At 40.9% G+C, this 27275-nt stretch overlaps 1 protein-coding gene across 1 annotated transcript; it reads left to right on the top strand.

The window, feature by feature from the left end:
- The first annotated feature begins 426 nt into the window (after nucleotides 1-426).
- On the top strand, nucleotides 427-26973 carry arhgef26 (Rho guanine nucleotide exchange factor 26). The gene is made up of 15 exons (XM_004075619.4): nucleotides 427-615; nucleotides 1017-2373; nucleotides 2874-2925; nucleotides 3038-3180; nucleotides 4406-4462; nucleotides 6872-7032; nucleotides 8559-8711; nucleotides 8819-8948; nucleotides 9448-9522; nucleotides 11052-11141; nucleotides 11445-11593; nucleotides 15790-15972; nucleotides 23428-23495; nucleotides 23617-23718; nucleotides 25625-26973. Exons 2-15 carry the CDS (start codon nucleotides 1090-1092, stop codon nucleotides 25765-25767), a joined length of 2790 nt encoding a protein of 929 aa, XP_004075667.1. The 5' UTR covers nucleotides 427-615; nucleotides 1017-1089; the 3' UTR covers nucleotides 25768-26973.
- The last annotated feature ends 302 nt before the right edge of the window (nucleotides 26974-27275 follow it).

Below are 27275 nucleotides of genomic sequence, written 5' to 3'. Positions count from 1 at the left end.
TCTATGGATAAAGTGCTATAAATATTAAATAAATACTATAAATGCAAGAGAAACTTTAAAGAAAAGTCCCAGAAGAAAAAAATGGATTAAAACGTAATAATTAAAATTACACACATTACTACATACAAACAAACGCACAACTTAACTTGACCAAAGATGGAAAAAAATATATGTTTTAAAGTTTCTATTTTTAAGAGACATTTTTAAATCCACTTGCACCAATAATACAATAAACTAGTGAAATTTATGTGTTTTTGTTTAAAAGCTCCCATCGTGTTTTAATCTTTTCTTTTTTTTCATATTTTGCGCCTCATATCATGGTTCATGCCTAAAGGTAGCAGCAATTTCCCGAGTTAAGTCTGTAGATAAGTAGTTGCTATTCTCCTCCTCCTCGTCCTCTTCCTCCTCCTCCTCCTCTGGTCATAGAAACTCCACTGCGCGCTCCGCTGCGCACAGACGCGTAAAGTCAGCTGGAGTTCCCACGAGTCTCCAGTTGAACAGAAACTCAATTAACTTCAGATCGAGTTTTTAGTATATATTTGGATTAATCCCTTGTCTGGAAGAATTTATTCTGTGACCATTCTGGTACTGGAGGCGCAGATCTACAGTTTGAGGGTGAGTTGGACTTTACACTGCTGGAAACTAGTAGTTTCGTTCAAGAGCTGATCCAGTTCGCAGGTGCACGCCTCTCGCCTCTCTATGAGCTGCTTGTGTTAGAGATTAGCATTTTTAGACGTTTCAGCGTTTGGGCATCATAGAAAAGCAAAAAAAAAGTGCATATGTCTGTGGTGGTATCTCAGCTCACACTATCTGGAGAGTTTCATGTTTAATTGGGGCACTTCGCCACGATGAGCAAACACAAAAGGATTGTGGTCTGTCCTCTCTGCTTTGCTCTGTGCAGCTGATCTTGGTGTGTTTTGTGAAGCTTCACTATCTGAACGGAAACCACTGTTAATGAGTAAACCCTGTGAAAGTAGAACTGCCAGATACTGATCAACATTCTTCACTTTGTTTAGGCCGCGGGGTTCAGATCTACTGTCTTTAGGTGTTTCCTGATAGAGTGAAAAAAAAGCCACAAATGCAACAACCATGGATATTGGCAACGATGTCGATTTGTCCAACAACAACATCATGCCTCTGTGGAAACCGTACAGCACTAAACCTCCCCAGAACTTGAACCAAACCAGGCAGCGACCCATCAGTTACCACCAAAACGGCGGGATGACGTCTGACATCCACTTGGAGAACGTTGAATGTTCCTTCACTCCCAACCAGCCAGCTGAGAGTTTGAATAAAGTCACTCTAACCCATGTTCTCCACAAACCCTCCAAGAAAAACAGAATCGTCAGGAGCATAAGCAGTGTACGCCGTGGTAGAAAATGTGGAACCATGTCCAAATTGAGGACTGAGGACAACAGAAGAACCTCTGTTGGAGACTATGGTATGGAGAAAACTAAAAATGGACAAGCTGTGTGGTCTGAAAAGCGCCCTCAGGAAAAGCAGAGGAGTCCAATCGGTGATACCACCGACTCAGAAAAAGTCTCTTCTCTCGGCTCACCCTCAACAGCTGCATTTCCTCAGACACCTGAAAACCACCCTGATTTGTTCTCCGTTTCGTCCAGCTCTTCTGGGCTGTCGCAGCTCCCCCTCACGCCCTCCCACAGCTCCACCTCCAGCATCCCCTCGCTCCTGTCCCTGAACTCATCAGATCCTCCAACCTCACGCTCCCCGTCGCCAGCTGACAGAGCCCAGACACCAATCAGACAACCGCCAGCGTCCCCCTCACCCTCACGCAGCACAAAGCATACCTCTTCATCTTCTTCAGTCTCCTCGTCACCTTCCCCCTCAGCCTGTCCCGCTTCCCCTGTTGTCCTCAGCACCTACAGTCCTGCTGCTTTGAAGATGGGCACACAGCAGCTCATTCCCAAAGGTTTAGCCTCTGATATTCGGCACAGTAAGTCGTCCGGGACACAAAGTCAGGGTTTAGCAGGGCTGCTCAGCGTGGACCACTCCAAAAGATCAGTGAAAGCTCTCAGCATGGTGGAAACAGGGGCCTACTTTTCTACAGGCCACACAGAACGTGGAGATGACGAGAATGAGGGTCCAGGAACTTTAAAGAGAGGCTTGAGGAGCACTTCATACAGGAAGGCAGTCGTGAGTAGCATGGACATGGAAGAGTCATTGCTGATGAAGCCCTTCCAAATGCTGACATTGGAAAGTCCAGAGTTGAAGCAGAGCCCAACAAGTCCTGACCCTAGTGGTGCTGATTCGGTAAAGACTTTGAGTCCTGGGACTCCAAAATCTTTCACTCCCAGAACTTTGAAGCCCTCGAGTCCTGAGATGGAAAATCGGAAAGGCCGTGGCATAATCCAAGTGAGTGTTTTTCGTCTGAAATGCAATGAAATGATGTCTTGATGAGTGAACTCTGTAGTTACTCAGAAACTATACAGCATATATATTAAGGGGAGACACTGTGATTCTTTAGGAAACTGTTTTTAAAAAAACAATTTCAGTTAAAATTTTGTACTTTTTTTCTTCAATTGGAATTTCACCCTAAAAGTGCTGCTTAGACCGGCCTTTAGCAGAGAGGGTCAATTCTGAACTGTAAATCCTTGCTTTGGACTGACTGCTGTGGCTCTAGCACAACAACACCAGACGTTACGACAGAGTCTTACAATGAAACAGTTATTGTGATTGTTTGAAGACGTGATGTCATTTGATTCTGAGTACACATATAGGCTTGTAAATGCACAGAAGCCTCTGGAAGTAGGTCAGAGAAGGGGGTCATAGTCAGGCGACTGATGGGTCTGTTTCAGTTTTTTCTGCTTGCTTTGTCTCAGAATAACCTTTTAGGTTTTTCATTTTATTTTTAGAGTCCAGCTAGGAAGGCAGTCTTAGTCTCTCAGCCGACTTTTGACAGCGAAGGTGAGACACACTTATGGTTCTTGTCCCTCATCATCTTTCTCTACAGTACGCCCTTCTGTCTTTTGCAGAATGTATCATAAATAACCTGGCTTCTGTTTGATGGTTATTCTAGAAGAAGAGCTGTATCAGAACTACAAGGAGAAAGCTTTACATAACGACTCGGACGAGGATGCCGATGCCAGGGAAATCAAACCTGACGATTGCATCGTGGTGCAATACAGACCTTTACGTACCACCTGGAGCCAGCTCACCGTGGTTAGACTCACACAAAGTCACAAAAAGTTGTGTCATCTCAAATTGCCTTGCTTCCCTCCCTTTTACAAACACACAGTCTCTGCCAAAAGTAGTTGTGGAATTCTGGTACTCCAAAGAATGCTGTCATAACCAGTTTCACCACCCTCCATACCCTTCCTCCCTTTCCTCCTGCTTTCCTTTGCCCCTCTCTCATAATCAAGGCAGGGTCGTTCTTGCACCACTCGGGCGGGATGGGAGGCAGTCCGTCAGAGAGCCACAGGATGTCTTGGAAGTAATGCCAGTGTGTTGGCAAAGTGTGCATCATACTGCAAATATGCATAACATGTTGCCTGCAGAGAGCTTATGAGTGACAGTGGGATCTTTTGGAAGTAGATGAGCAAACTTTTTATTATTTTTTTTTATACTGAAGGATTCCTGTCTGTGTATTTACTTGTGCAAGTTGGGGACAAATATGGCTTATGTCATCCAAATGCAATTAGTTTAGCTTCCAAAGTTGCTGGGCGTATGCGCATGAACTGGAATCATAACAGGGATTACAACTAAAAAGCATTCTAATTTGATCTTATTGTCTGACTAAGAGTCTTTGTTTTGGTCAACCATGTCATTTATTTGTCAGCAATAAGGCAGAAAGATAGAAGGGAGAGAGGAGGCAAAGGAGGACAATTTAGTGCTCAAACCTGCCCTTTTCATTAATCCAATCTGAGACTTTTCCCCATCAAACCAAACTCATAAAGAAAGAAGAGACGTTTCTCCTGGAGAAACATAGCTTTTCACCATAACTTCACATAAACTTTGTGAAGCGTGTTGACCATGTTCCTGAATTTCAAGATTCCAAAATTCCTTTGAACTCACCTTCAAGCAAAACCTGCCATAGACACTTACATAATTTAAACAATGCACTATCAGTCAAATGACTCTTTTCAAAGTGAGTTCAAGAGCCTCCCTGTAATCTGCAGTGCTTTGTTGCTACGAGGAGTTCCCTCTGTCTGTATTTGTCAGGCTTTCAGCTCAAATCTCACTAATCCCATGGTGAGCTTCAACTTCAGCAGCTCCTTACTCAACCTGTCGTTTACTGTTTTGCTGTTGTTATGTGAGGAGACAGTGATCTAACTCATATGCTGCACACCCGTGGGACAACTCTGCAAGGCCCATGAACTTAAAAAAAAAAAAAAAAGGCACAAATCTTGTTTAATTTGAAATGTTTCAAGGGTTGTTTTCTGTTTAGGTGAAGAAAAGTGGTCTGTCTGAAAAGCTGAGCCAAGAGGAACGGAAAAGACAAGAGGTAAGATATGTCTCTCTTCTCCAACCCCACAGTCTAACTTTGAGTTTTCTAAGATTCTGTCTATGTACTTCCTTTATAATCTACCCTGGTTTTCAAGAAAAATATTTTAAAACCACAATAGGGACATTTTTGACTGTTTGTTATACTTTTGAAGAGAAAGATCCACATCGCAGATAGATTTGCAAGTCATCTGAAAACAGAAATGGTTCTTCAGTCTCTAGATTGGTTTTCCTTAGCATACCAGACATGACTAAAGCCTCCTGGTATGTAAGGCGGGTTGACGGTGGAGTTCTCTTCTCTGAGCGACCTGCTGAATCAGAAATCTCTTGCAATATGAGTCCCATTGTTTATTCATCCATCCATCTTCAAAACCCAATGAATCCCTTCTGGGGTCTCTGGGTCGCTGCAGCCATCACAGTTACTGTTTGGAAAAGGTGGGGTACACCCTGAACATGTTGCCGATTTGTTGCAGGGCCACACAACCACACACATACAAATCAAACTTTATTTATAAAATAGCGCTTCTCATGCACTTTGTGCAGCTCGAAGCGCTTTAACACTAAAAACAGTAAACACACAACATTACAATAAAAACCCCAACCCACCCTTCACCCTTCCCACTCCCCTCCATTAAACCACATGACCCATGGCTCCCACGTACAATGAAATATGACTATGTAACTGTAAAAGAATAAATAAATAAATAAACAAACAAACAAGTATGGCTTGGCTCTGCTGTGAGGAAACAGTATCTGGGAATCCTTTCATACCAGGAGCCAGCCTGGCCACCGGAACATCGCCACAGTGCCCACCCAGACCGGGACAACACCGGGGTCCCCCTCACAGCCAAAAGCTGTAAAATTAGACCCCAGCCGCCCCAGCAAGGGCAACAACTGCAGCAACAACCGCTGACCAAGCCGGCAATCCCTGGAGGAAAAGATCCCCTCAAGAAACACTGGGGCTAAAATCATAAGATGCTAAAATTAAAAACATAAAAAAGAAAGAAAAAAAAACATAAAATTGAAAATAAGATGCGTAAAATTAAAATAAATACATAAAATAGCCTATACTAAAACTAATAGAATAAATTAGCAGTTAGAATCAACTAAAAGCTAAATTAAAAAGGTGGGTCTTGAGCCTCTTCTTAAAAACCTCTACTGTCTCTGCGGCCCTGAGGCTCTCCGGAAGGCCGTTCCACAGGCGAGGACCATAATGGCAGAACGAAGCCTCACCATAAGTTTTGGTCCTCACTTTAGGAACAACTAAGAGGCCAGCACCGGAGGACCTCAAGGTCCGCGAGGGCTCATATTTTAAAAGAATATCATTTAAATAAGAAGGCCATAAAAAACATTTATAAACCATTAAAAGAATCTTAAAATCAATCCTGAAACGCACAGGGATCCAATGCAGCGATTATAAAAACCGGTGTAATGTGTTCTCGCCCTCTGGTCCTCGTCAGAACTCGTGCCGCTGAGTTCTGTAGAAGTTGTAAGTTTGAAAGAGACTTTTTGGGTAAACCAGAGAGCAGGGCATTACAATAATCTAAACGACTGAAAATAAAAGCATGCATTAGTACCTCTGTGCTGGCAAGAGAGAGGAACGGGCGGACTCTGGCAATGTTTTTGAGATGATAAAATCCTGTCTTAACGACATTTTTAATGTGTGGGATAAAATTTAGCTCAGAGTCAAAAAGTACGCCCAGGTTTCTCACACATTGAGAAGGTTACACCCAAGGCCAGATATAGACTGCCCCCCAAGATGCGATGGCTTGCAAAAATTCCAATTAACTAAAAAAAAATCTTCTTCTTCCTCCTTTGGCTTTTCCCATCAGGGGTTGCCACAGCGAACAAGTCGCATGGTAAACTTGGCAATGTTTTACGCCGGATGCCCTTCCTGACACAACCTTCTCAAACCGGGCTTGGGACCGGCACAGAAGTAGAGAAGGGAACAGGGAGCAGCCCGGAGTCGAACCCTGGTTTCACGGACGGAAGGCGCCACAAACCAGCACAAGCTAAACCGGCTCCCCTAACTAAAAAAAACAAAAAACAAAAAAAAAATGAAAATGGCAAAAAAGAAATCCCCAGAAACAAGAAATGAACAAAAAAAAACACACACACACACACAAAAAGTACAGAATAAATGCAAAAGAAATAAAATACAAAAAAAAGTTAAGAAAGATAAAAAGCACAAAAAAAAAATAGGTAAATGCAGCCTCAACAGGGCACACACCAATGTCCCACTTGTCCCTGTCCCAAGCCAGATAAATACAGAGACAAGTATCAGGAAGATCATTCCACATAAAACCTATTAAATGTATCAAAGGAGAAGATATGGGGCTGGCTAAATGTGGGGCTGCACCTAACTTTTCCTTCATGTAAGCTTTAACTTCTTTGTTGTTTTCTCCATCAGGCCATTTTTGAGCTCATCTCGTCGGAGCACTCTTACTTCCACAGCCTGGAGATCCTGATCCGTCTGTTCAAGGACTCAGCAGAGCTCAGGGAGACCATGTCCAAGATGCAGCACCACCACCTCTTCTCCAACATCTCAGACGTCTGCGAGGCGAGCAAAGAGTAGGTTTGAGGGGGGGTACTTTTTTCACTCCAACTCTTGACGTTTCTAGCGAGGGTGGCCTTGAACTTTCAGTGATCCCAGACTGATGAAAACACTTGTCCATCAGAAGCCTTTACAGCCGAGACTATACGGAAATCTGTGCTGCGTCAACAATGAAATAATCCGTCCTTCACACTATATCTGCAAATGATTGACAGGAGGGTTTGTAGTCCAGCTACTCTTTATTGAGTTTAGCATCACCTCTATGTTTATTTTAATACATGGGGCCTGCAAGCCTCAATATTTCAGTGTGTTTGAATATTATATGTGGTCTTAGCAACAATATTTTGCTTTATGCTCACCTCATTTTATTTTCCACTTTATTTCTGTATTTAAACGTTAAAAGAAACACATTGAAATGTTCGCAACAACAGAGAAACATTTTTAAAATGAAATTATACGATGACGGCCTCTCTTTTAGACTGCTGGAGGACTTGTGTATTGAGTTAATCTTTCTGTTTGTATTCTTGCAGAGCCTTCCATGCCTTTTATGGTTCATTTGTTTGTGACATTTCCGCTCATGCATTCCTTCAGCAGATTAGGAGTATTTATTTGTTTTGTGCTTAAAGTCATTATCACATAAGACAGACAATGAGGTTTGAGAATTCCAAAAATATTCCATGCGGGGTTCGGACGCGCTGCAGCCTGTCTCGCTCCTCTTTGCCATGGGTAGGACCACAAGCACTGCTACCAAACTTAAACCCCCAACTCCTACAAACACACAGGAGCAGCAGATCGTCAGACTCAATACTGGTTAAACAAGATCTCCTTTACTTGGAACCGGCATGCTTCGACTCACGCATCAAAACGACCTCATTCCTTGTCAGCCTCTGCGAGTTTTTCAAATGCAGTTGTGTTGGTACTTGTGTTGCAGTTTACGGTCTGAGTGTGTGACTTATTTCATAAAATTTTGACTAATCAAAAGTTGCACTAAAAGTGTAAACACATTTTAAAGCCATTTTAAAATGTCAAATACTACCTTGATGACACAAAAAAAATAAATAAAGACATGTAGTAGTTTTTTTGTCACATGGTCATCAGTGGCATTGTTCCTTTGTGTGTGTGGGATAGGTAGGAAGGCTCCAGCTTTTGCTTTTGCTATTGCAGATGAGCCCAAATCCCATAAAAAAAGGGACACCCTGTGTCTGTGCAGCAGTTTCCTGTTTGTCACTTTGGGTTGCGCTTACAAAAACAGGTTTTACCTTAAAGTCTGACAAGTGGAGGGTCGTTAAATTGACCATCTGGTTTGGTCAGGAAGAGAAAAAGCCTCTGTGTCATGGTTGACGGTAGGCTGTCTATTTAAAGTGCCAAAGCGTTCCTCTTTGGATCCTGAAGTGGGTTTCGAGGTGAGGTGTTTGTGGCTCTCCTCTGTCCTGTATATATATTTTTTTCCTTTTCTGGGAGCTGACTCATGATTTGACGATTGCTGCAGCCTTCCAAACCCCATCCGTGGTGACCGTATTTCTTTTCATCACCTTTTGTTTAGGTTTTTTAAGGAACTGGAGGAAAGACACGAAAAGAACATCGTCATCAGTGACATCAGTGACATTGTTTGCAAGCATGCTCAGTCCAACTTTGACCCTTTTATCACCTACTGCTCCAATGAGGTCTACCAGCAGAGAACTCTGCAGAAGTTGCTGTGAGTGACCGAGGAAATTCACAATGCTCTTCCCATGTTGACCTCATAGCTTTTTTTTGGCTAAAAACTCTTTTCCCATTAATCTCCTCTCGTTTCTGCTTCCTCAGATCCACAAATCCAACTTTTAAGGAGGTATTGACCAAGATAGAGGCCCACCCAGACTGCAGAAACCTCCCGATGATCTCTTTCCTCATCCTGCCCATGCAGCGGATCACCCGCCTGCCTCTGCTCATGGATGTGAGTGAACTTAGACACGCTCTGCAAACAAGCTGTGGAATTAGAGGACTTTGACAGTCATGCAACTGTTTTGTTTTGTTTTTTGCCTGCACCGCCCTGACGGATCTAACGTTTTGGGTGCGTTCTAACCTCCAGCATGTTTGCGTGACCTCACTCCATTCCACTGTAATCCCTGAAGGATTTGGCACTTTCCTTCTCTTGATGCTTCCTCACTTTCATGCTTCCTTTGCCACTTTATAATCGTTGACAGCGTGCTTCCCTTACTTTCTTTCCTTTTGCTTGCCCTGACTGCCCCGCCACATGTTGGTGTCTCCCATAGGGCACTTGTGTTCAAACTTGTTCTCTCAACGGTTTTTGGATCTTGAGAAAGTTTTGTGTGAGTTCCTTTATTCCCACAGTTGTAATATGTTATTATTCCTCTGATAAGAGTGCGGTTTGTGGTTCATGAATGGAATAAGTGGGTTTACAGCAAATGTTTCTATATATCTTTGTGTTCCAGACTATTTGTCAGAAAACACCCAAAACCTCCAGGCAGTATGAGGACTGCAAGACAGCTTTACAAGAAATCAGCAAGGTGAGTGGCTGACATAAACTTTTTAGGCATAATATTCTTGTTTGCTACAGAACTGGATAAGAAATTGTGGGACACATTTGTGAATGTTTGTTGATGTGACACAACCTCCTCTTCTTCCTTTGGCATTTGTGTCAGCTTTCACGCTGCTTTCCCTTTTTTCTTCCACTCCTTGAACAGAAGGCTTAACAGGTGTTCCCTTCGTCTGTTTGGCCAAACTGGCCCACGTTAAAGGTCACTCGTATTGCTATGCCCATTCAGAGGGTCTCTTTCTCTGTCCCTGAAGCAGAAAAGGACTTTTTGTTTTTGCACAGTTGGTTGATTTAAAACAGTTGCTTTGTTTTAAATCTTTGCTATTTGTTGAAGACCCACTCCAATCTTCTATTGAGAAATTCGAATGAATCTTTTGATTCTGTCCTTTGATTATGATAATGTTGTTTTTAGCCACAAAAAAAAAAACCTTGTTGTTTTCTAGGACATAGTTTCTGCAGAGCAGCAATAGTTCGTTAGAATTGCTTCTGATCTCTGGGCGGGACTGTTGGCTCAGAGTAACTCCACCCCCCTCTTCCACTGGCCCATCATGCATATTTTCTACATCACAAATAGGCTCTTTTTCAAACAACGGTTTTGATCTGCTTCTAATTCACAATGATTTGTTAAAGGGATTACTCAGAAATGCAATTTTGCGCTTAGTTTTCTTTATATGTGTCCATCATCATGAGAAAAATACCACAAGAACATCACAACATTATTTTCCTCGGAGTGGGTGTTTATGTCTGCGTGGCTCATTAAAGCAAAATAAAGTGAAGAAGAAAAACTCCAAATTATGAAAAAAAAACTTTTCGAAAACTATCTGCCTTGTCTGGAGCAACATTAAAAATGTACATTTTAGGATTGTGCTGCAATTGTTGTTAAATGCATTCTAGAATTTTACATTTTGGAGGGATGCATTAGGAATTTTTTGCACCTAAATGCATTTTGAAATTATTTCAATCTGTAAAGTTCATCTTTCTTTTCAAATTAAACTTGGGAAGTTGACCCATTAATAGAAATGTAGGTGCCATGAATTTAGTGTGGTCTTTCTTATGGTGAATGAATGTATATTTGTTTTGATTATAGGCCATTGAGTAGGTAATCAGCTGGTGGGTCACATGGTTGTGGGCGGTGACCTTAATTGACTTTATCTCACCTGTGGTGCTTTACCTGTGTAAGATGGAAGGGGGGGTGAGCTGGGTTGCCGTATTTTTTGTTGACCGCTTTATACGCTCTCTACGCTTTGAATATATTTATCATGTTACCTTTAATTACCCGTTTTTGTCCTGATTAAAAGTTCAGGAAACTAACTTCATTATATGCATGGTCCATTTTTTTGAGCTCGAGCGCGTCATTCAATAACCCAGACCCAGTATCAGCCTCTCAGCGACTGTTTGGTTTTGAAGTCGCTACAGAAATGTCTTATTTGAATTTGAATTTGTGAACAGCAGAGCGGTCCTGAGTGCTGTATTGTGAAGCATGCCTGTGTGTGTGAGCAGGTGGTGCGAAAGTGTAACGAAGGAGCCCGGACGATGGAGCGAACGGAAATGTTGTGCACCATCAACTCTCAGCTGGAGTTTAAGATCAAGGTACGGAGTGACGTGGAAGGAAATTTATTGATGAAATCCATTTGTAACGACAGTTTAAAAACAGGAAGGAGGAAGAAGAGCCTAAGAATTCCCTAAATTTAGGATAAACTAGATTAATATTCGTGCTCATGCAGGAACAAATCTGATTATTTAGGATAAATGATGTGTAAATCAGATTGTCTGATAAAAGATGTGAGCATATGCTTTTTACATGATTATTTTAATAATCCGATTTCTTAAGAAATCGGATGCTGTACAGATTTTTGGTAACAGCATCCTTCTTCTCTTCTGTTCATCCTGCAGCCATTCCCTTTGATCTCAAGCTCCAGATGGATGGTAAAGAGAGGGGAGGTGACTTCATTGGTGGAGGGCGTCTTCCTAAAGCGAACAACACGGCAGCACCTTTATCTCCTCCTCTTCAATGATGTTCTCATCATCACCCGGAAGAAGAGGTGAGTGGATGGGCTGGAACCGTATGTTCTGATACTGGGTCTGTGAACTTTCTCCATCACTAACTTCTGTTGGTTTTAAATGCCCTAGGACCCTGAGTGCAGGAGGCTTCACAGCTATAATCCTATTGTTTTTAGAAAGGAATGTTATTCTTGCAAAGGGAGTTAGTAAGGCTCTACTTTAGTTTCTATTTTCAAGAAACTGCTTTTTTTTCTTCTTTTTTATTGGTAGTGCACAGATTTTCCTAGATGTTTTACAACTGAGCTTTAAATACCTGGCATCAGAAATCTGCCATCAAATCTTTTCATGGTCCACATGTCTGCCTCCCCCTTTGTCTGCTGCTTCTGCATTACAAAAGCAAAGGCAGGGGTCCAGCCGTTTTTCTTTAAATGACGTGGTCAGAATTTGCGTGTGGGGGCACTAGCGTGCCAGAAAAATCTTTTTCTCTTGCATACCCTTATGTGTCTGGAACTTATTGGACCCGCCATTCGCCGAATAATAGTTTGCAAAAATCCTGAGGTGGGGGGGAACATTTTCTGGAAATCTCATCTGGGATCTCAGACGACAGGCTCCAGCAGTGCGCAGGTCTGTGTTTGAGGAAGAATTTCTGAAAAAGGAGGGATCTTCTGTTTGGAGCTGCATGTCAGGATGAATGTGAGAAACTGTTGGAATATCGGATTGTGCTGTGGAGCCGTGCTGTGGCACGCCACTCTCCTCTGCACTCCATCTGCAGTAATGAAAAGTCAAACATCAGAGGTTCATGAGGGAAACAGCAGGGCTTAAAGAGTCTGGAGGCCAACAATATAATGGCTCTTTACTTTGTCATTTCAAGCTTTACTTGCTGCTATCTTTATCATGGCTGACGCAGGTGTTGGAAATTCTTCAATTTATTAAATTTTTTTATAAAGTGCATAAATCTGTAGCAGCATTTCATTCACAAACAAGAGCTTTGTGACTAAGCTAAGCTTCTTCTTTTTGTTACAAAACACATTTTGGGGTTAAATAAAATCCAAAAGTATATTCTAGTTAGCATTAAATAAAAACTAGCTTCATGTAATCAGAGAAAAACGATTTGATGTACTGCCTGAAAAAAAACAAGTAAACATTTAGTTAGGTGCAGGAAAAGCTTGAACATTAACCCTTAAGGTGTTCAAGCGACACAAGTGAAGTTTTTTTTTTTTATTTGACTTGAGGTAAAAATAAATAAAAAGTTTGAACACTGCAACAATAAGTAGCCTAAGAATAGGGAAAAATATACTAATCTTGGAGGGAAAGAAATCATTCAAAAGTAGTAAAATAATCTGTTCATGCAGCAAGTCATTTTTACTTAATACATCTCCTAAGAAATAAGGAATTTGAAATAAGCATTCACTCAAATGAGAAAAATAAGGGAAAAAAAGTTAACTGTCAGATGGAATTACTTCAAATTGTATGTTATACAACCCAAAAAGAGTATTTTTTGCTAAAATACAAAAGGGTTTGCATTTTTGAGTTTTTATGTATCCAGTTGTAGTTAATTTTGATTACATTGACAAAAAAACTAGTCGAAAAAGTGGAAATGACTTGGTCTTTAAAACAACTTTGTTCAATGTTAAAAACAATTAGAGATTTCTTTTGGTCTTAAATCAAGTTTTTCTATTGTCAAGAGTATGGAGCAAGAGGATTTTTACTCGTATTAATGATCATTTCCATATCTTTAGATCCTAGCTCTTAATAAGACAAAAAACTTAAGCAAAGAAAAGCTAAAACAATGTAAAACATAGTAAAATATCACAAATGTCTAAAAGCAAGGCTTTAAATCTTTACAAGAATCAAGCATGCTTTTATTTATTTTATGTTTTAATTAAATAATCAAGGATTTGTAAAAAACTTTACAGACCCTTATTAGACTATGAATTATGCATGTAGATTTTATTTATTAGGCTACACTTGGGGAAAAAAATCTGAATTTAGATGAAAGCCACGTTTGCTCTCCTTCTAATGTATTTTAGTTTGAAATACCTGTTACTCAACTTTATTTATGTCTATATCAGTTCAATTTTGTGGTAAATTAGATATGAAGAGTGTTAGCACATGTGCTTTTGATCATGTGTTCAGTCTGGAAGCCCATTCCATGTCAGACTTCTGTCACGCTCCACGCTAGGGAACACTTACATAACATTCCAGCTGGTTCCTTTCTGCTCCTCACTTCCCTCCTTTTCCAGTTTGAACGCTCAGCATCATGTGTTGTTTCCATTTCCATCTTTTTTGTTTTCTGCATCATTTTTTTCCTTTTTAGTTTTGGTTTTCTTTTGCATGTTTGCTCCTTCCATCATGTCAACAGCGAGCGAGGGAAATCGGTCCCACGTGCACGTGCGCATGTCTGCCTGCGTGCTTGAGCTGGACTCCTATCTAAACATCTTTTCCAGGGATTAGTCAGCTCCGCATGTTTTCTGCAGATCTAGGTGAACATGAGAAAGTCGAGCAGCTGGCACAGCTGTGATAACATGTAGCAGATTCTTGGGTCCTTCTTTTTTCTTTTCCATCCTTCACACCTTACCGTCAAGACAGGATCCCAGACAAAAGCCACACCATCAGTAGTCTGATTTTTGGCAGCTTCTGGGAAACTGTTTAATTGCACATGTATGAAACTCAGCATACAAATATGCAGCTGCCTCACCCTCTCCAATCTGGGATCCACACTTGTGTAAAAAGCATTTCTGACATTTCCTCTGTACTGCTATCACCAGCCATTCGTGCCCGAAACATTGCCAACAGGTATCGATCCTAATCTGAGATTATGTCATGTCAGTGTCTGAACTTCTTTTGTTATTTAATGCTTGATCTTGTTGCATAAGGGTTGATGTGCTTGAAATACGTTCCGTACCACCTGGATATGGCAACCTTTCCAAAATCAAATCTGTGTTTTTAGGGAAAAAGAAAAACATTTTAGACCAAAGAGAGGAAGAAACTGTCCATTCTAAGACAATGTTGACCCGAAACTAAAATCTCAAAAGGTCCTAGTCTACCAAAGAAAAAGTATTTTTCTCTAATTTTTTCAGTCATTTTACTATAAAAAAAAAGAAATCCTAACAGGAACTTGTTTCCTGTTGCCACTCACATGATTGGATACAGTTTTGTTTCATAAATTCTTTTCTTTCTAAAACCAATTACATGCTGATCAGTTCCCCCAGACATCTGTATTGAAGTACGGTTGTTGTTTTTGATTCTCAGCTATTTTTGATCTTAAATTATCTTCTTTGTGTTTTCCAAACCGTAAAAAAATAAATAAAAAATGTTATCAGATTTAATGTTTGAAGTACCACAATAATTTGATTTTGACAAACTCTAAATGTTACTGACGAACGTAAGACACAATAGTCGTTTCTGGCTTAAAGTCAGAAAAAAATAAATGTTGGTGTTTATGGAAAACTCAAAGCCCCAACTAAATTTCTCTTCTATTTTTCTGTTTTGACAGCTGCTAATTTGACCTTTAGTTTGATATACAGTATATAAAAAAAACTTGATGTAAGAGATTTATTTTTATTTGTACCAAAGCAATCTTTAATAAAAAAAAAACAATATAAATGTATTTTTACTTGGCCATGTATTATTTTTTGGGTTATGGTTGAAATCAGTGCCTTTCTCTAATGCTTTCCATCAAATCCACAGTTAGTGTTTAGTAGATGATTAAAGAATATTTTTGTAAAATAAATTGATCATGTTTTAATGCAACTACTCTTGTTGGTTTTGATTTTTGCCAGTTTGCCTGACATGAGATTTAATAGTTAAAAAAGAAAACACACAATCAAAATTATTTCAAATTAGAAACTAGTTAAACGAACGGATATTTAGTCTGAGCTATATCAGGAAATTTGCTGACTCCGCCCTAGAGCTTAGGTAGTTCAACTGTCAAACTTATTCCACTTCAGCAAAGTTTCAATATTGTGCATTTGTATGTGGACTTGAACTTTTCTCTACGGTACTTATCTGCTCTCCAGTAGTTTTCCAGGTTACAGTGTGCTGGTGAATGATGGAAACTTTGTCTGACTCATCAGTCTTTGTCAATCAAAGTCAACCTGTTACCTTTCAGGATAAACTCCAGCCCCCTTTCTGCATGTCTTTATTTAGATATTTAGTGTTGGACACCTAGATTTAACAAATATGATCTGACTTTATGTAGCATTTATAAATACATTTTTCTGTCTTTCTCTGCCAGCGAGGACAGTTACACCGTGGTAGACTATGCTCTGAGGGATGAGATCTCCGTTAGCCTTTATCAGCCTGATGACCTCAAAACCATGCTGAGCCCACGGCCGTCCTCCAATCATCTCTTCCATCTTCACTTCGAACACAACCACTCTGGCGAAAAGATGCACAGGATCCTCGGGACTGAGTCTCTGTGAGTCACACTCTTCCTCTAACCTGCCGTTTTAACTTCTATTTCTGTGACTCATTTACTTGAAGTTGCATCAAGCAGTGTTGACAAGCCAGTTATGCTGTGACCTGACTTTTGCTATGACAGGGCCCATGATGTCATCTACCTGCAAATACAAAAACACTTTCAGTTTCTCCTCTGTTGTACACTAAATGCATGAATACATAAACACATTTTAATATACTTACATCTATTTTTAGATTCTTGTGCATCTTTTTTCTTTTGTTTTTATTTTTGTAAATACTGGCCAGCACCGGGCCCTGACATCATACATGCCTACTGGCAAAAGAAACTCTATGAACGCCTGGCAGCACAAACAAATCCGCTGCTAAGAGGTGGGACTCACCCCGACTGGCTAACGATCCTGATCCAGAAGGATCCCTCAAAGGGTGCAGTACCATCAGAGTCCTACCAATGGCTAGAAAGGGCTGGCCTACAGGACAGCACTGAAGCACTCATCCTAGCAGCTCAGGAACAAGCCCTGAGCACCAGAGCAATAAAGGCTCAGATCTACCACACCAGACAAGACCCAAGGTGTAGGCTGTGCAAAGAGGCACCTGAAACAATCCAGCACATAACTGCAGGATGTAAGATGCTGGCAGGGAAAGCATACATGGACCGCCACAATCAAGTGGCTGGAATAATATACAGGAACATGTGTGCAGAATATGAACTGGAAACCCCAAGGTCAAAATGGGAAACACCTTCGAAGGTGGTAGAGAATGAGAGAGCAAAGATCCTGTGGGATTTCCAGATCCAGACTGATAGGATGGTAATGGTGAACCAACTAGACAATTTAGTGGTGGATAAAGAACAGAGGAAAGCCGTTGTGGTGGATGTGGCAGTGCCAAGCAATGGGAACATCATGAAGAAGGAACATGAGAAACTGGAGAAATACCAGGGACTCAGAGAAAAACTGGAGAAAGCCTGGAAGGTGAAGGTGACAGTGGTGCCTGTGGTAATTAGAGCAAATGGTCGCCATTTTTGTCTTTTCTCTAATATGCTAATTGTAAAGAGGGGATCATAAGGCACATCTGTGGCAAATTTTGTGCTTTATATAAAAAAGTGAAATATCAACCTTACCAGCTCAGCTATATCTGAAATTGAATGTGCACTTATAAGAGAAGTTGTAGAAATAAATTTGGTCAAGGGTACAGGGGTGAGAATTTATAAGGCTTTTACTTCTTCTCACTCCATTTCAGATATTTCTGAAAATGTCTTTCTAAAACTGCAACATCCTACATTTCTTCAAATAGAAGTTCATGCAGTGTGAGCTTCCAGTCAGGCGTAAACCAGTCTGAGTTCCATAATATTGAAAAAATCTTGGCGTTTGTTCCTGTGGAAAAAATGTCTGCTGTTTCTACTCCACTGGCCTTTCTTCACCTGCCTCAGCACAGCTTTCCAATGACAAATCAAAAACAGAGCCAGTCCTCTTTATCCGTTGAAGCTGCTCCTTATTTAGTAGACCTGTGCTCACCCGGTCACAGGGATATTTTCTTACATCGGTTCTGAAATTGAAGCTCGATTGTTGTTTATGTGACATTGAAGGTGAAAGCTTTTTTTCCCACCCTTATAGTCCTGCTTTAAAACAAAGATCAATGATTTTCTGATTTTGCAGCCCAGAACTTACAAACTAAATCAACTTATAAAGTCAAAACTTTCAAATATTGCTGAAATGTTCACGCCCAGAAATGCAAAAGTGCCCTGACACTTGGGTAAACGTGTAATTATCTGGTTTTTGCCTCAAGTCCTTGTATTCTAAAAACAGCAACATTACTTTTTTTTCTTTCGTCAGACTGAAGGAAAGTCATTTCAAATTAAAAGAAAAAACATTTTTAAGATTTTAGAGCTAATGAATTACTGAAAAATTTGTTTAAAAATGTAGTGAATAAAAAAGCTGCAAATGAAAAAGAGATCCATACGTAAAAAAAACTGTGGATAAAATTTGAATCTATAGGCAAGCAGGTGAAGAAAAACTAGTGTAGCTTCAACTCACTTCAAGTTGATTTCATTCATATTCATTTAAATGACTGATTTCTAGTTTTTGCGTAACAAGCGTAGCAAAAGTTGCAGTTCCTTGTAAGACCACAGGAGGCAGGATTAAGAAATAACTCTCATTTAAAGTTCAACTTTATACCAAAATAAACGTATTTGTTGTGTGATTTTAAAGATGCTTTTCAAGTTTATAACTTTTTATTCATGAAAACTTTAGGGAAGGTTTTAATATTTTATAAAAGTGGAGCTTAAGTTTGTGAATTTTTAGGGGCGTGTCTATTATGATTGGCAGGTGGGTGAACCTATGGGCGTCTTAACAAACCAATCAGCCATGTTTGGCATGTATATGATGTGGCCGAAGCAAATTCTAGTCAGTGTGCTGGTTCCACTTCCACTTCCTTTTATTTTGCCATTAGAAACCCTGTGGAGGACATCAGAGAAAATAAGTGAAATATCTCATATAAACCAGAGATGTATTATGGGTATTTGGTTTTCTGAGATTAATTTGTGCTAACAATATTTGGCTTTTTCCAAATCCCTATTTAGATAATATATGGCTATACCTAATACAGTGGAGGTGTAAGTGCCTGAACACTGCTGAATATGCACTTTTTTAGCAAACAAACGTTAGTGGAGCCAATGTAGTTCACCCCATAAGTATAATTTCAATATAAACAGTCCGACTCAGCAACATGAATTCACATATTCATACATCAAAACATTTTTTTTCCTTACTTCTGTTGATAAGTATTATAATCTAAAGTGTTTTGTACTGGTTGTTATTTTAATATTAAGGTTCAAACTGGCATCCAACCTTTTACTTTTGTCAATGCACCTGCAAGGATCAGGTGCATTGACATCAGGTGGTGCTCCTGCTGTCTGCAGTCTTAGAGGTGGTGTTGTTGAATTTCTCTTTAACCATGGTGTTGTTGATGGAGGTCCGATGGATTGAGGGCTGGTAACTCAGTAACCTGTTGCATTCCAGCCTCTCCACTACTGAGCCAATGATGAGAAAGAGGGGCGGGGGCTGTGGCGTCCTCCTCCTGAAGTGGGTAAAAAATGCCGTTAGTCAGGCATTTTGGTGCAAACCCTGCTTTAAGCAGCCACACGTACACATTTGTGTGACTGCCGAATAATTTGTGTTTCTGGCTGAAGTTCTGGTTACACGCTGTGAACTTCCTGTCCAGCTTGTAGTGTTTGTTTGGAAACAGAGTGCTTCTCCTTTGATTGTGTTTGGGACCCTCAGATTTGTGAGTTTTGCGTGTGCGTTTGTGTAATGCAGCTCGCCACTTACTGACTGAGCTAAGGGTGACGGGGAAAACTGGCAACTTTCCAGTGGTTACTAAGCCTTGTTTAAGTAGTTGCCTAGCAACAGTTCATTGCTTAGTGAGATGTTTCCCACGACTATACCCTCCTTCTCCATCATCACAACCCCCCCCCCCCCCCTTCCATCCTTCATGATGGCCCCCTGGCACATCCTTTAGAAAGCAGCCAGCGTCTGCTCTTTGTTTTTGGATGACTAGAAAATAACTTTTTGTTCCTCCTTCCATTCATCCCAGTTTAGAGACATAACTAAACGTGACAAAACACGGTGTTTGTTTGGTTCGCATCGTCTTAGCGAGTTCAGTCAAGCAAAAGTAGACAAAAGCCCCGTTCAGACACTTCTGTTTAAAAAAGGAATACAAGGAAATAAAACAACTGATAGTTTTTAAAACTTTCAACATTTTTATCTTTGCATTTTATATTTATAAATGTCTCCTAAATCCAATTTTTCTTTAAATTGATCTTCCAGCTCTGTTTTGGCACAAGTGGAAAGCGTCCTACAGAAACTGATGATGAGATAAATGTATCATCGTTTAATCTTCCTGTCAGTTATTTAATTCCAGGTTTTGCTCCTCTGTGACTGTGCAGGCTGAGCAAATTTCAAGTCATGTGATCTACAGGAAGTGCATCACCAGCTGTTCTTTTCCTCAGCGTTACATAATGGCTGGCAAAATGCTGTAGAACAGGCTAATCCTTAAATTGTTTGTTTGTCAGTCCAGAACTGAAAGAAAACAAATCTAAATGGATAAAAAAGACACATTTTGGATGACAGTAAAAGAAAATAAGTAGAGGTGAAGAAATTGAGCTGAAATGATAGAATTTGACAGCACAAGTTTAAGGTGGAGGCTCAGGGAGGCTGTGGAAAAAGTACCAAATGAGTGATAAGAAGGTGCAGGATGTACACCTGTTGACAAACGAAGGCAGACTTTGGGGGTTTCAGACTGGAAAACTCCTTTGTACCGGATCAAGTCTGCTTAATTGCTCTGGATCGAGTCCCGAACCTTGTGTTGTGTCTGTATTCAGACTGCTGCTTCTTTGGTCTGGTGGAGTCGTGCTGCATGGCTTTTACTGACAAGAAGATGGCCAAGAAGGTATGATAATAAGGGTTTATGACATGGATCTAGTTGTCCAGATCCATGGAACATCATAATGGAGCGAAGCAGGGAGCTCGTGGCTTGCCGTAGTAGCTTCTGCGTCACTACTGCAAGCTTTTTCAAACAACATTATTTCGTCTCCTCCTGATTCACAAAAATTTGCATAAAGAAATACTTTCAAATGCAATTTTAAGCTTAATTTTCTTCATATACATGGAAAAATTTAACAAGAACATGTTAAAAACAAAAATTTCATTGGAGTGCATCTCTAAGAGCACTTAAACGATGTTTATAGAAAAAAGACCGCAGAGTGGTTGGAAAATCTGCTGCAAAGAACACAGATTAGACTGAAGAGTCTACTCTCCTGCAAACCACAACAAAAGGGGGGAGACCTCAAATAAAACCTATACTTAAACATAAAAACAGCCTGGAGAGAGTTGAAGAGGACAAAACAGTACAGCAGTTGAAGATTCGCTGAGACTGTGAAGGCCTGTGTCCACTGAGCTGTCCTGTCAATGAGTTATCGTGTTTTTACTGTCAGGGGTCAGAAAGCGTGGATGACACAACTGCTGAGTTTTTCCGTAATAAAGTTAGGGCTAGAATTTGCAACCTTTTGACTCTGAAACCAAGATCTATGCCCTAAAAAACGTAGCTTTCCCTGACTGTAGCTCCTGCCGGCTCCTCGTGTGAGATTCCACACATTCTGACTGAAGGCGGGTCTGTTTTTGTGGAAATGATATCGTTCACATGGGCTTAGTTCTGCTTCTGTCCACGCAGCTGCTTCTGTTTTTCACCTCCTCACATCGCCGGCTTACCTGTTGCTCGTTCTGGTGGTCAGGGTCATGCTTTAGGTTGACCTTTGACCTCAACAATGATGCAGCCTGTCAGGAATCCATGCAAACATCTGGACTAGAGATGGCACAGTAGTTTCTTTATAGCAGGCTCTCCATGGAGTTGTGATTTTCCTTCTTTTTTTTGTTTTTCTTTAGTGTTTGGCCATCCAGATGACCTTGCTTATGTGTCCAGTGTCCAGACTGTGAGAATAGAGCCTCCCTCTATTAGATGAACAGAGCAGCTACAGAAATCTTCAGCCAAACAGAACGGCTGGTCAGATATGCAGCTATAAACACAAAGCAGAAAAAGTTACACAACATCCTCAAATAGATGAGGGAGTCTGCTTCTGTTCTCTTGTGTTTTGCAATAAAGTCACAGATGGGAGTTGCTGCTCCTGCCTGGGAATCTCCATAACGGATCTGTCATTTGGAGCAGGGATGTAAGTGAGGCAGGAATGGCGTCTGCAAAGCATCCTGCAGCAAAAATCCAAGCACAGGAAAGAAAATGAGAAGAAAGGAGGAGATGAAACAGAAGTGGGAGAGAAACCAGTGGCCTGCTGGTCTTTCGGTTGTCAGAGGAAGGAAGGAAGGTTAGGAGGCCGCTCTTTTTTTGCGCGAGTCAAAGGTTTCACCCACCAGCAGCAGGACTCTCCTGTTTCCGAATGAAATCTGAGCCTTCCATGATGGATTTGTGACTCTTTTGTTCTTTGGGATCAATGTTACAAAGCAGAGGAAGTTTTCTTTCTGCTTTACGGAGAAAAGGCTGATCCTGCAAAGGCCGTCTTTCATAGAAGAGCACCTGCTTTGAGTGCGCATGCCTAAATGCGCTCAAATATGTCTCGCACAAACGTTAACTACTGCATCTTGTGCTTGATATGTGGACTCTAGGCATCTGCAGCTAGTAATGATGGTGCATTTTGTGGAAACACATGCATCTCTGTTCCTGCCCGGCTGTCTGAAGCTGCAACCAGAGGCTGCTTACAGAAAAGCTCTCATAAATCCTGTTTGCCTACATATACTTGTGCAATTAAAAACTTTACCTGTGGAGGAAGGCAACATGATATCAGTATTATACGTCTACATGATTTTCTTTTAGAGCTACATATCTTAGATAAAAAAACAAAACAAAAAAAACTCAAGGACAAAGATTGGAAGCACAAGGACAAAGTGTGATGCAGCTAGAAGAAAAGATTTTGCTTGACAAGTGTGGAGACAAACAGGAGGTTGCTATCTGGATAACCCTTGTGCTATCCTAGGCACTTTAACATTGAGAGTTGGGTCATCTAGACCCACTAGACAGTGCTCTGAACCTTTTTTCTTCAATGATTTGTGATCTTCACTGGTGTCCATGGATTACATGAAATCTTTCCACCTTTGTCATGGTAGGGAGAACACGTCAATGCAAGGGTGGGGTCATCTAAGACAGCACGAGGGTTAAAAGGGCGGAGCATTTTGTGATTGCTTCAGAAGGAAGGACATTCTTATGCAGATATGAGTCATTCCTCTAATGAAAATAATAAAGAGGACATTTGTTTTACTTTGTAGACGGTTGTGAATCAGGACATGATAGTTTTTCACAGCTAAAAGTGTACGAGAACATTTAAAATGGGAATGCAGTAATGAGGTCTGACTCATGGTTCTCATCTCTGGAGGTCCAGTTAAGACCTTTTATGATGAGGATCCAAACAAACAGCTCTCTTGATTGGTGCTGAGTCACAGAGGGCCTCCAGAATCGCCCTCCCCTGGTTTATTTCCTGTACCCCTTTGATTCCGCCCTCTGTTGTTCTTTCTAAATCCACAAGGAACAGGTGAGATGAGATGCAGTTTCACTAAATCTGTTCTGTGCGTCTCCGCCCACCGCATTTGCTGTGCACACAAGGGAAGGCGAAAGCAAATCTGTCCTTTACGAAGAATTGGGCTTTGTGCTTGTTTTTCTGAGTTCCCTGAAATCTGGAAACACACCTCTTCGCCTCTCTGAATGATGACAGGGAGGAGGGGGTAGAACCACAAACTCGCTCGACGACTATATTTTCCATTTGCTTTGACAGTTTATGAAGCTGTTGACAAAAACTAAAGTATAAAAAAGATAAAAGTGGTTTAAAAAATGTTTGCATAATGATTGGGATTCTGTTGTTGGTTGTGGAGTTCTCACGGGTCATTTTATCTGCTTTAAGGAATGAGCGTGCCCGATGGATCAGTGCTCTGGGCCAGAACCCCAACAACAAGGATCAAGACAGAAGCAGTAAGTTTGAGCCTCTCTGGGTTTATCATATAGTGCCATCTTGTGGTTACTCAGTGAAACAGCTTTTTAAAAAGACAGTTTATGCAACTTTTTGTCTGGTTTCTGCTGTTTTTCATCTCAGATGCCATCCAGGTGGAGGTGATCAGGACTTACACAGCCAGACAGCCAGATGAGCTTTCACTGCAAGTGGCAGATGTGGTACTGGTGTCACAGACTGTAGATGGTACGTAAGCTTGTAAAAGTCAAAAAACAATGTTTTTTATTTATTTATTTTTTTATAGCGTGAAAACTAAAAGACTAAAAAATGCTCTTGATTTTACACTTTTGTATAGAAAATTAACTAATTTCACATCCGATGTTTTAAAAAAAAATGGCAATGGTTAAAAAATGAGAAACTAGTGAATCTAGTTTGTTGCTGATTAAGTCAATCCATTGGGTGTCTTTGAAAGGCAGGGACAGAAGTAAAGAAAGGCTCTCCAATCTGTAAAAGTGAGCATAAAATGATCTTGATATACTTTAAAAACGATGTTCCTCAATGTTCAATTTAATAGCATAATCTAAAGATTTAGAGGAACTAAACTGAAGAAATGTCCGTTTATAAGGAACAAGGGCAAACACTTATTTGATGCCAGGGGTCTCAGCACGATTCTCGACGTAGAATACTTTTAGAAACTACTGTGGGTAAACACAGCGCCATCTGCTGATGCCAACTGAAGCCCTGTCCAAGCCATGTCTGAATATGGTCCAGAAGCAGTCGTGTCCTGTGGGCCAAGACTCATTTGAAATGTTTCAAAGCGGGAAACAGTTCAATGGTCACACAAGTCTAAATTTGACATTCACGATGGTGATTATAGAAACTATGATGCCTGGAGTTAGAAAGAGGCCTTCTTAGCATTCAGTCTGCATCCAGCAGCTCTAATGTTGAGGGGCTGAATGAGTGTTTGGGCAGCCTTTGTGTTTTAAAATGAACTATGAAGGCAAACAAGTGTATAAAGGTCTTGGAGCAACATATTCTTTTCCAGAGAATGTTTTTAATTAGGAAAAGGCCTAATGGCACAATCCTTATGCATCCGCATGGCTTTGTTCTAGAAGTCCAAGTAAGGAACAGACATATGACTGTTGTAGATTTCTTTTTTTTCTGTAGATTTTTCCTATTTGAAGCATAACAAACTGAAAAGTACAGCATAAACCACCAAAAACTCTCCTGCTCCTAGTACATGGCTAAACTTCAACACCAAACTTCATAGCATATAACCTCCATAGCCAGTCATCTTCAAACTGGTGCTGAATCAGTGTAAAAGTACACCTATCTCAAATGTAACAGATGTTAAAATGAACTTAAATTTATATTGGACACTAAAGGCCCACTCCAATCATCTTTTGATTTATTTAAGTGATTCCAGTGGTCTTTTAATTACGATTATGCAGTTTTTAGCCAAAATCAAAAAAATCTTTTTTTTTTTTTTTCAGGACCTAGTTTCTGCAGAGCCGCAGTAGGTCATCAGAAATTCACCTTGGAGAGTTTTGGGTGGGACAGTTGGCAAGGAGCAACCCCACCCCTCAGCCCCTTCCCATTGCTGAGAGCTCAGAGCAGGGAGCTTGTGGCCCGTCCAGCGTATTTTTCAAATAGTAGTTTTTTATGTCTGATTCACCACAATTTGAATTAGAATCTAGAAATGCAATTTTAAGTTTAATTTATTTTTTTAAGAGTGGGCCTTTAAATCGTCTAAATAATTATTTTACATATGTGTTCTTTTGTGAATTAATCAGGTGTGATGCATTTTTCTTTTCATTTTGTTTCAAAAAACAAACGAGCAAAGAGTTTAAAGGTTTCAAAAATTCTTGTATTTTCCCCCAGATCCTCACCTGAACTCCATCTTTATTATTCTTCTCACCCTTCTTACCTTTGGTCACATACTTTGCCGCTCCTCCTGTTCTTTTCCCTTAATAGGCCAAACGTTCGTTTGAAGTTTCACATCTCTAAAGTGTGAAGGCCAGGGGTCATTTCAGTTTGGGTGGCTATAGCAACCAGCTTTGATGTTAAAGAGCAGTAACAAAAAAAAAAGCCTAAAACTCTGTAGAATGAAAAATGAGTTGTTTTTTTCATGAAACTCTTGTTCTTTCCTCAGGCTGGTATGAAGGTGAGCGTCTGCGTGATGGGGAGCGGGGATGGTTTCTGGCAGAGTGCGCCGTTCAAATCACGTGCCAGGTCACCATCGAACGCAACATGCAGCGGATGAATCGCCTGCAGGGGCTGGAAACGGATGTGTGATGGGATAACAAGGGGACGGCGTAAACTGCGTAACTGTGACGCCCCGACACGTCCATGACCCCGATCCTGAACCGCCGATTTCCGACAAGTCAGTTCAGCGGCTAAGCTGAGCTACGAGACAACTCTAATTTAACAGAATGACAAAGAGGAAGCCGTCACCCTGCTTAGCGCGCTCTTAACACCAGTTCTTCCAACCGTTCAGAGGACAGAAGGTTTTCTGAATCACTCATCAGTCTGTGCTGGTTTGATCTTTCGGGTCCATTAATTTGCCAGCCAGTCGGGAAACTTCACACTTATAGCCAAAGCTGCTGCTTTCAGCACCCTGCCATTAAAACAGTGTGAAATTGTAACAATTTTTTTAAACAAATGTGCGCTTAAACTAGTCCAGAACCATTGCAGGACATAAACCATGCCAATTAGAGCAGAAAAGAACATCAGCCATGTCCTAATGAGGCTCAGTTTGAGAGGAAGAGCTTTACTCCAACCAATATGTTAGACTTCCTGCTTCATATGAAATCAGAGGCATTGCAGCCGTCTGAGAGGAGCGATGGCTTTCGCCGTCCTTCGGGTTAAGCAGAGGGCCAAATGTCCGTCCTCTGCCTCGCTGTTTGTAATGGCACATCATGAATCACACTCCACATTTGTGTCACGGGTGCCATTATTCTCTCCATCACTTCAGTAAGGAGGATCGAGGAGAGAGAAAAAAAAAATACAACACTTGGCAGTGACCAGAGGTGGCTCTGTGCCTCTTTAGGATTTATATTTGCGATGCTCTAGAAATTAATGCCTGCGCTGATGGTGAGACCCGCGGAGACGGGCGACCCCGCCTGGCCCGCTTTTAATGTGATTGTCCGGAGTGAGTCATCTTTCAAGCGTTTCCCAGATATAAAGGAAATAAATGGCTTTGTCAGGGCATGGCGATAATGCCATCTATCAAACCCACTTCTCTGGAGCTGACCCAGATGATGAGCACAAGATTGGAAGAGGTGAGCAAAGCAGCCAGAGCCAGTGTGTGGACTCCGCATTTTTGCACTCAGGGAAAACCGTTTGATACCGCCCATCTAAGCGTGACATCGTCTTGTAAGAACTGTAAATCTTCCGTGTAGATATGTAAAACATGCATGTTTTTGTTAATACAGATTTATATCAGATCTTGTAAATAGAAAAACTGATGTTTGTTATTAAAAACCTCTGCCGTCTCAGATTCTAAAATTCTTGATTTCACTTGCTGGTAAACTTTGACCCATAGAAAATGGTGTTTCTGGGTCGGCCGTGGTGCAGAGGTATAGTGGTCGACCTGGGATTTGAAGTTCACCAGTTCGGTTCCTGCTATGGATGCCCATGTGTCCTTGGGCAAGACACTTACCCCACATTGCTGCTGATGGTTAAAGGTTGGTCCAAGTGGAGCAGCCATAAGTGTGTGAATGGGACTGTGACTGTAAAGCGCTTTGGGGTAGTTAGAGGGCAGTAAAGTGCTGTATAAGTATACGCCTTTAGGTGTTTTTTAC

This window comes from Oryzias latipes, chromosome 13 (assembly GCF_002234675.1).
Source record: "Oryzias latipes chromosome 13, ASM223467v1".
Taxonomy (NCBI): domain Eukaryota; kingdom Metazoa; phylum Chordata; class Actinopteri; order Beloniformes; family Adrianichthyidae; genus Oryzias; species Oryzias latipes.
The sequence above is the reverse complement of the archived record's forward strand: the minus strand, read 5'-3'. Positions and strand labels throughout refer to the sequence as shown.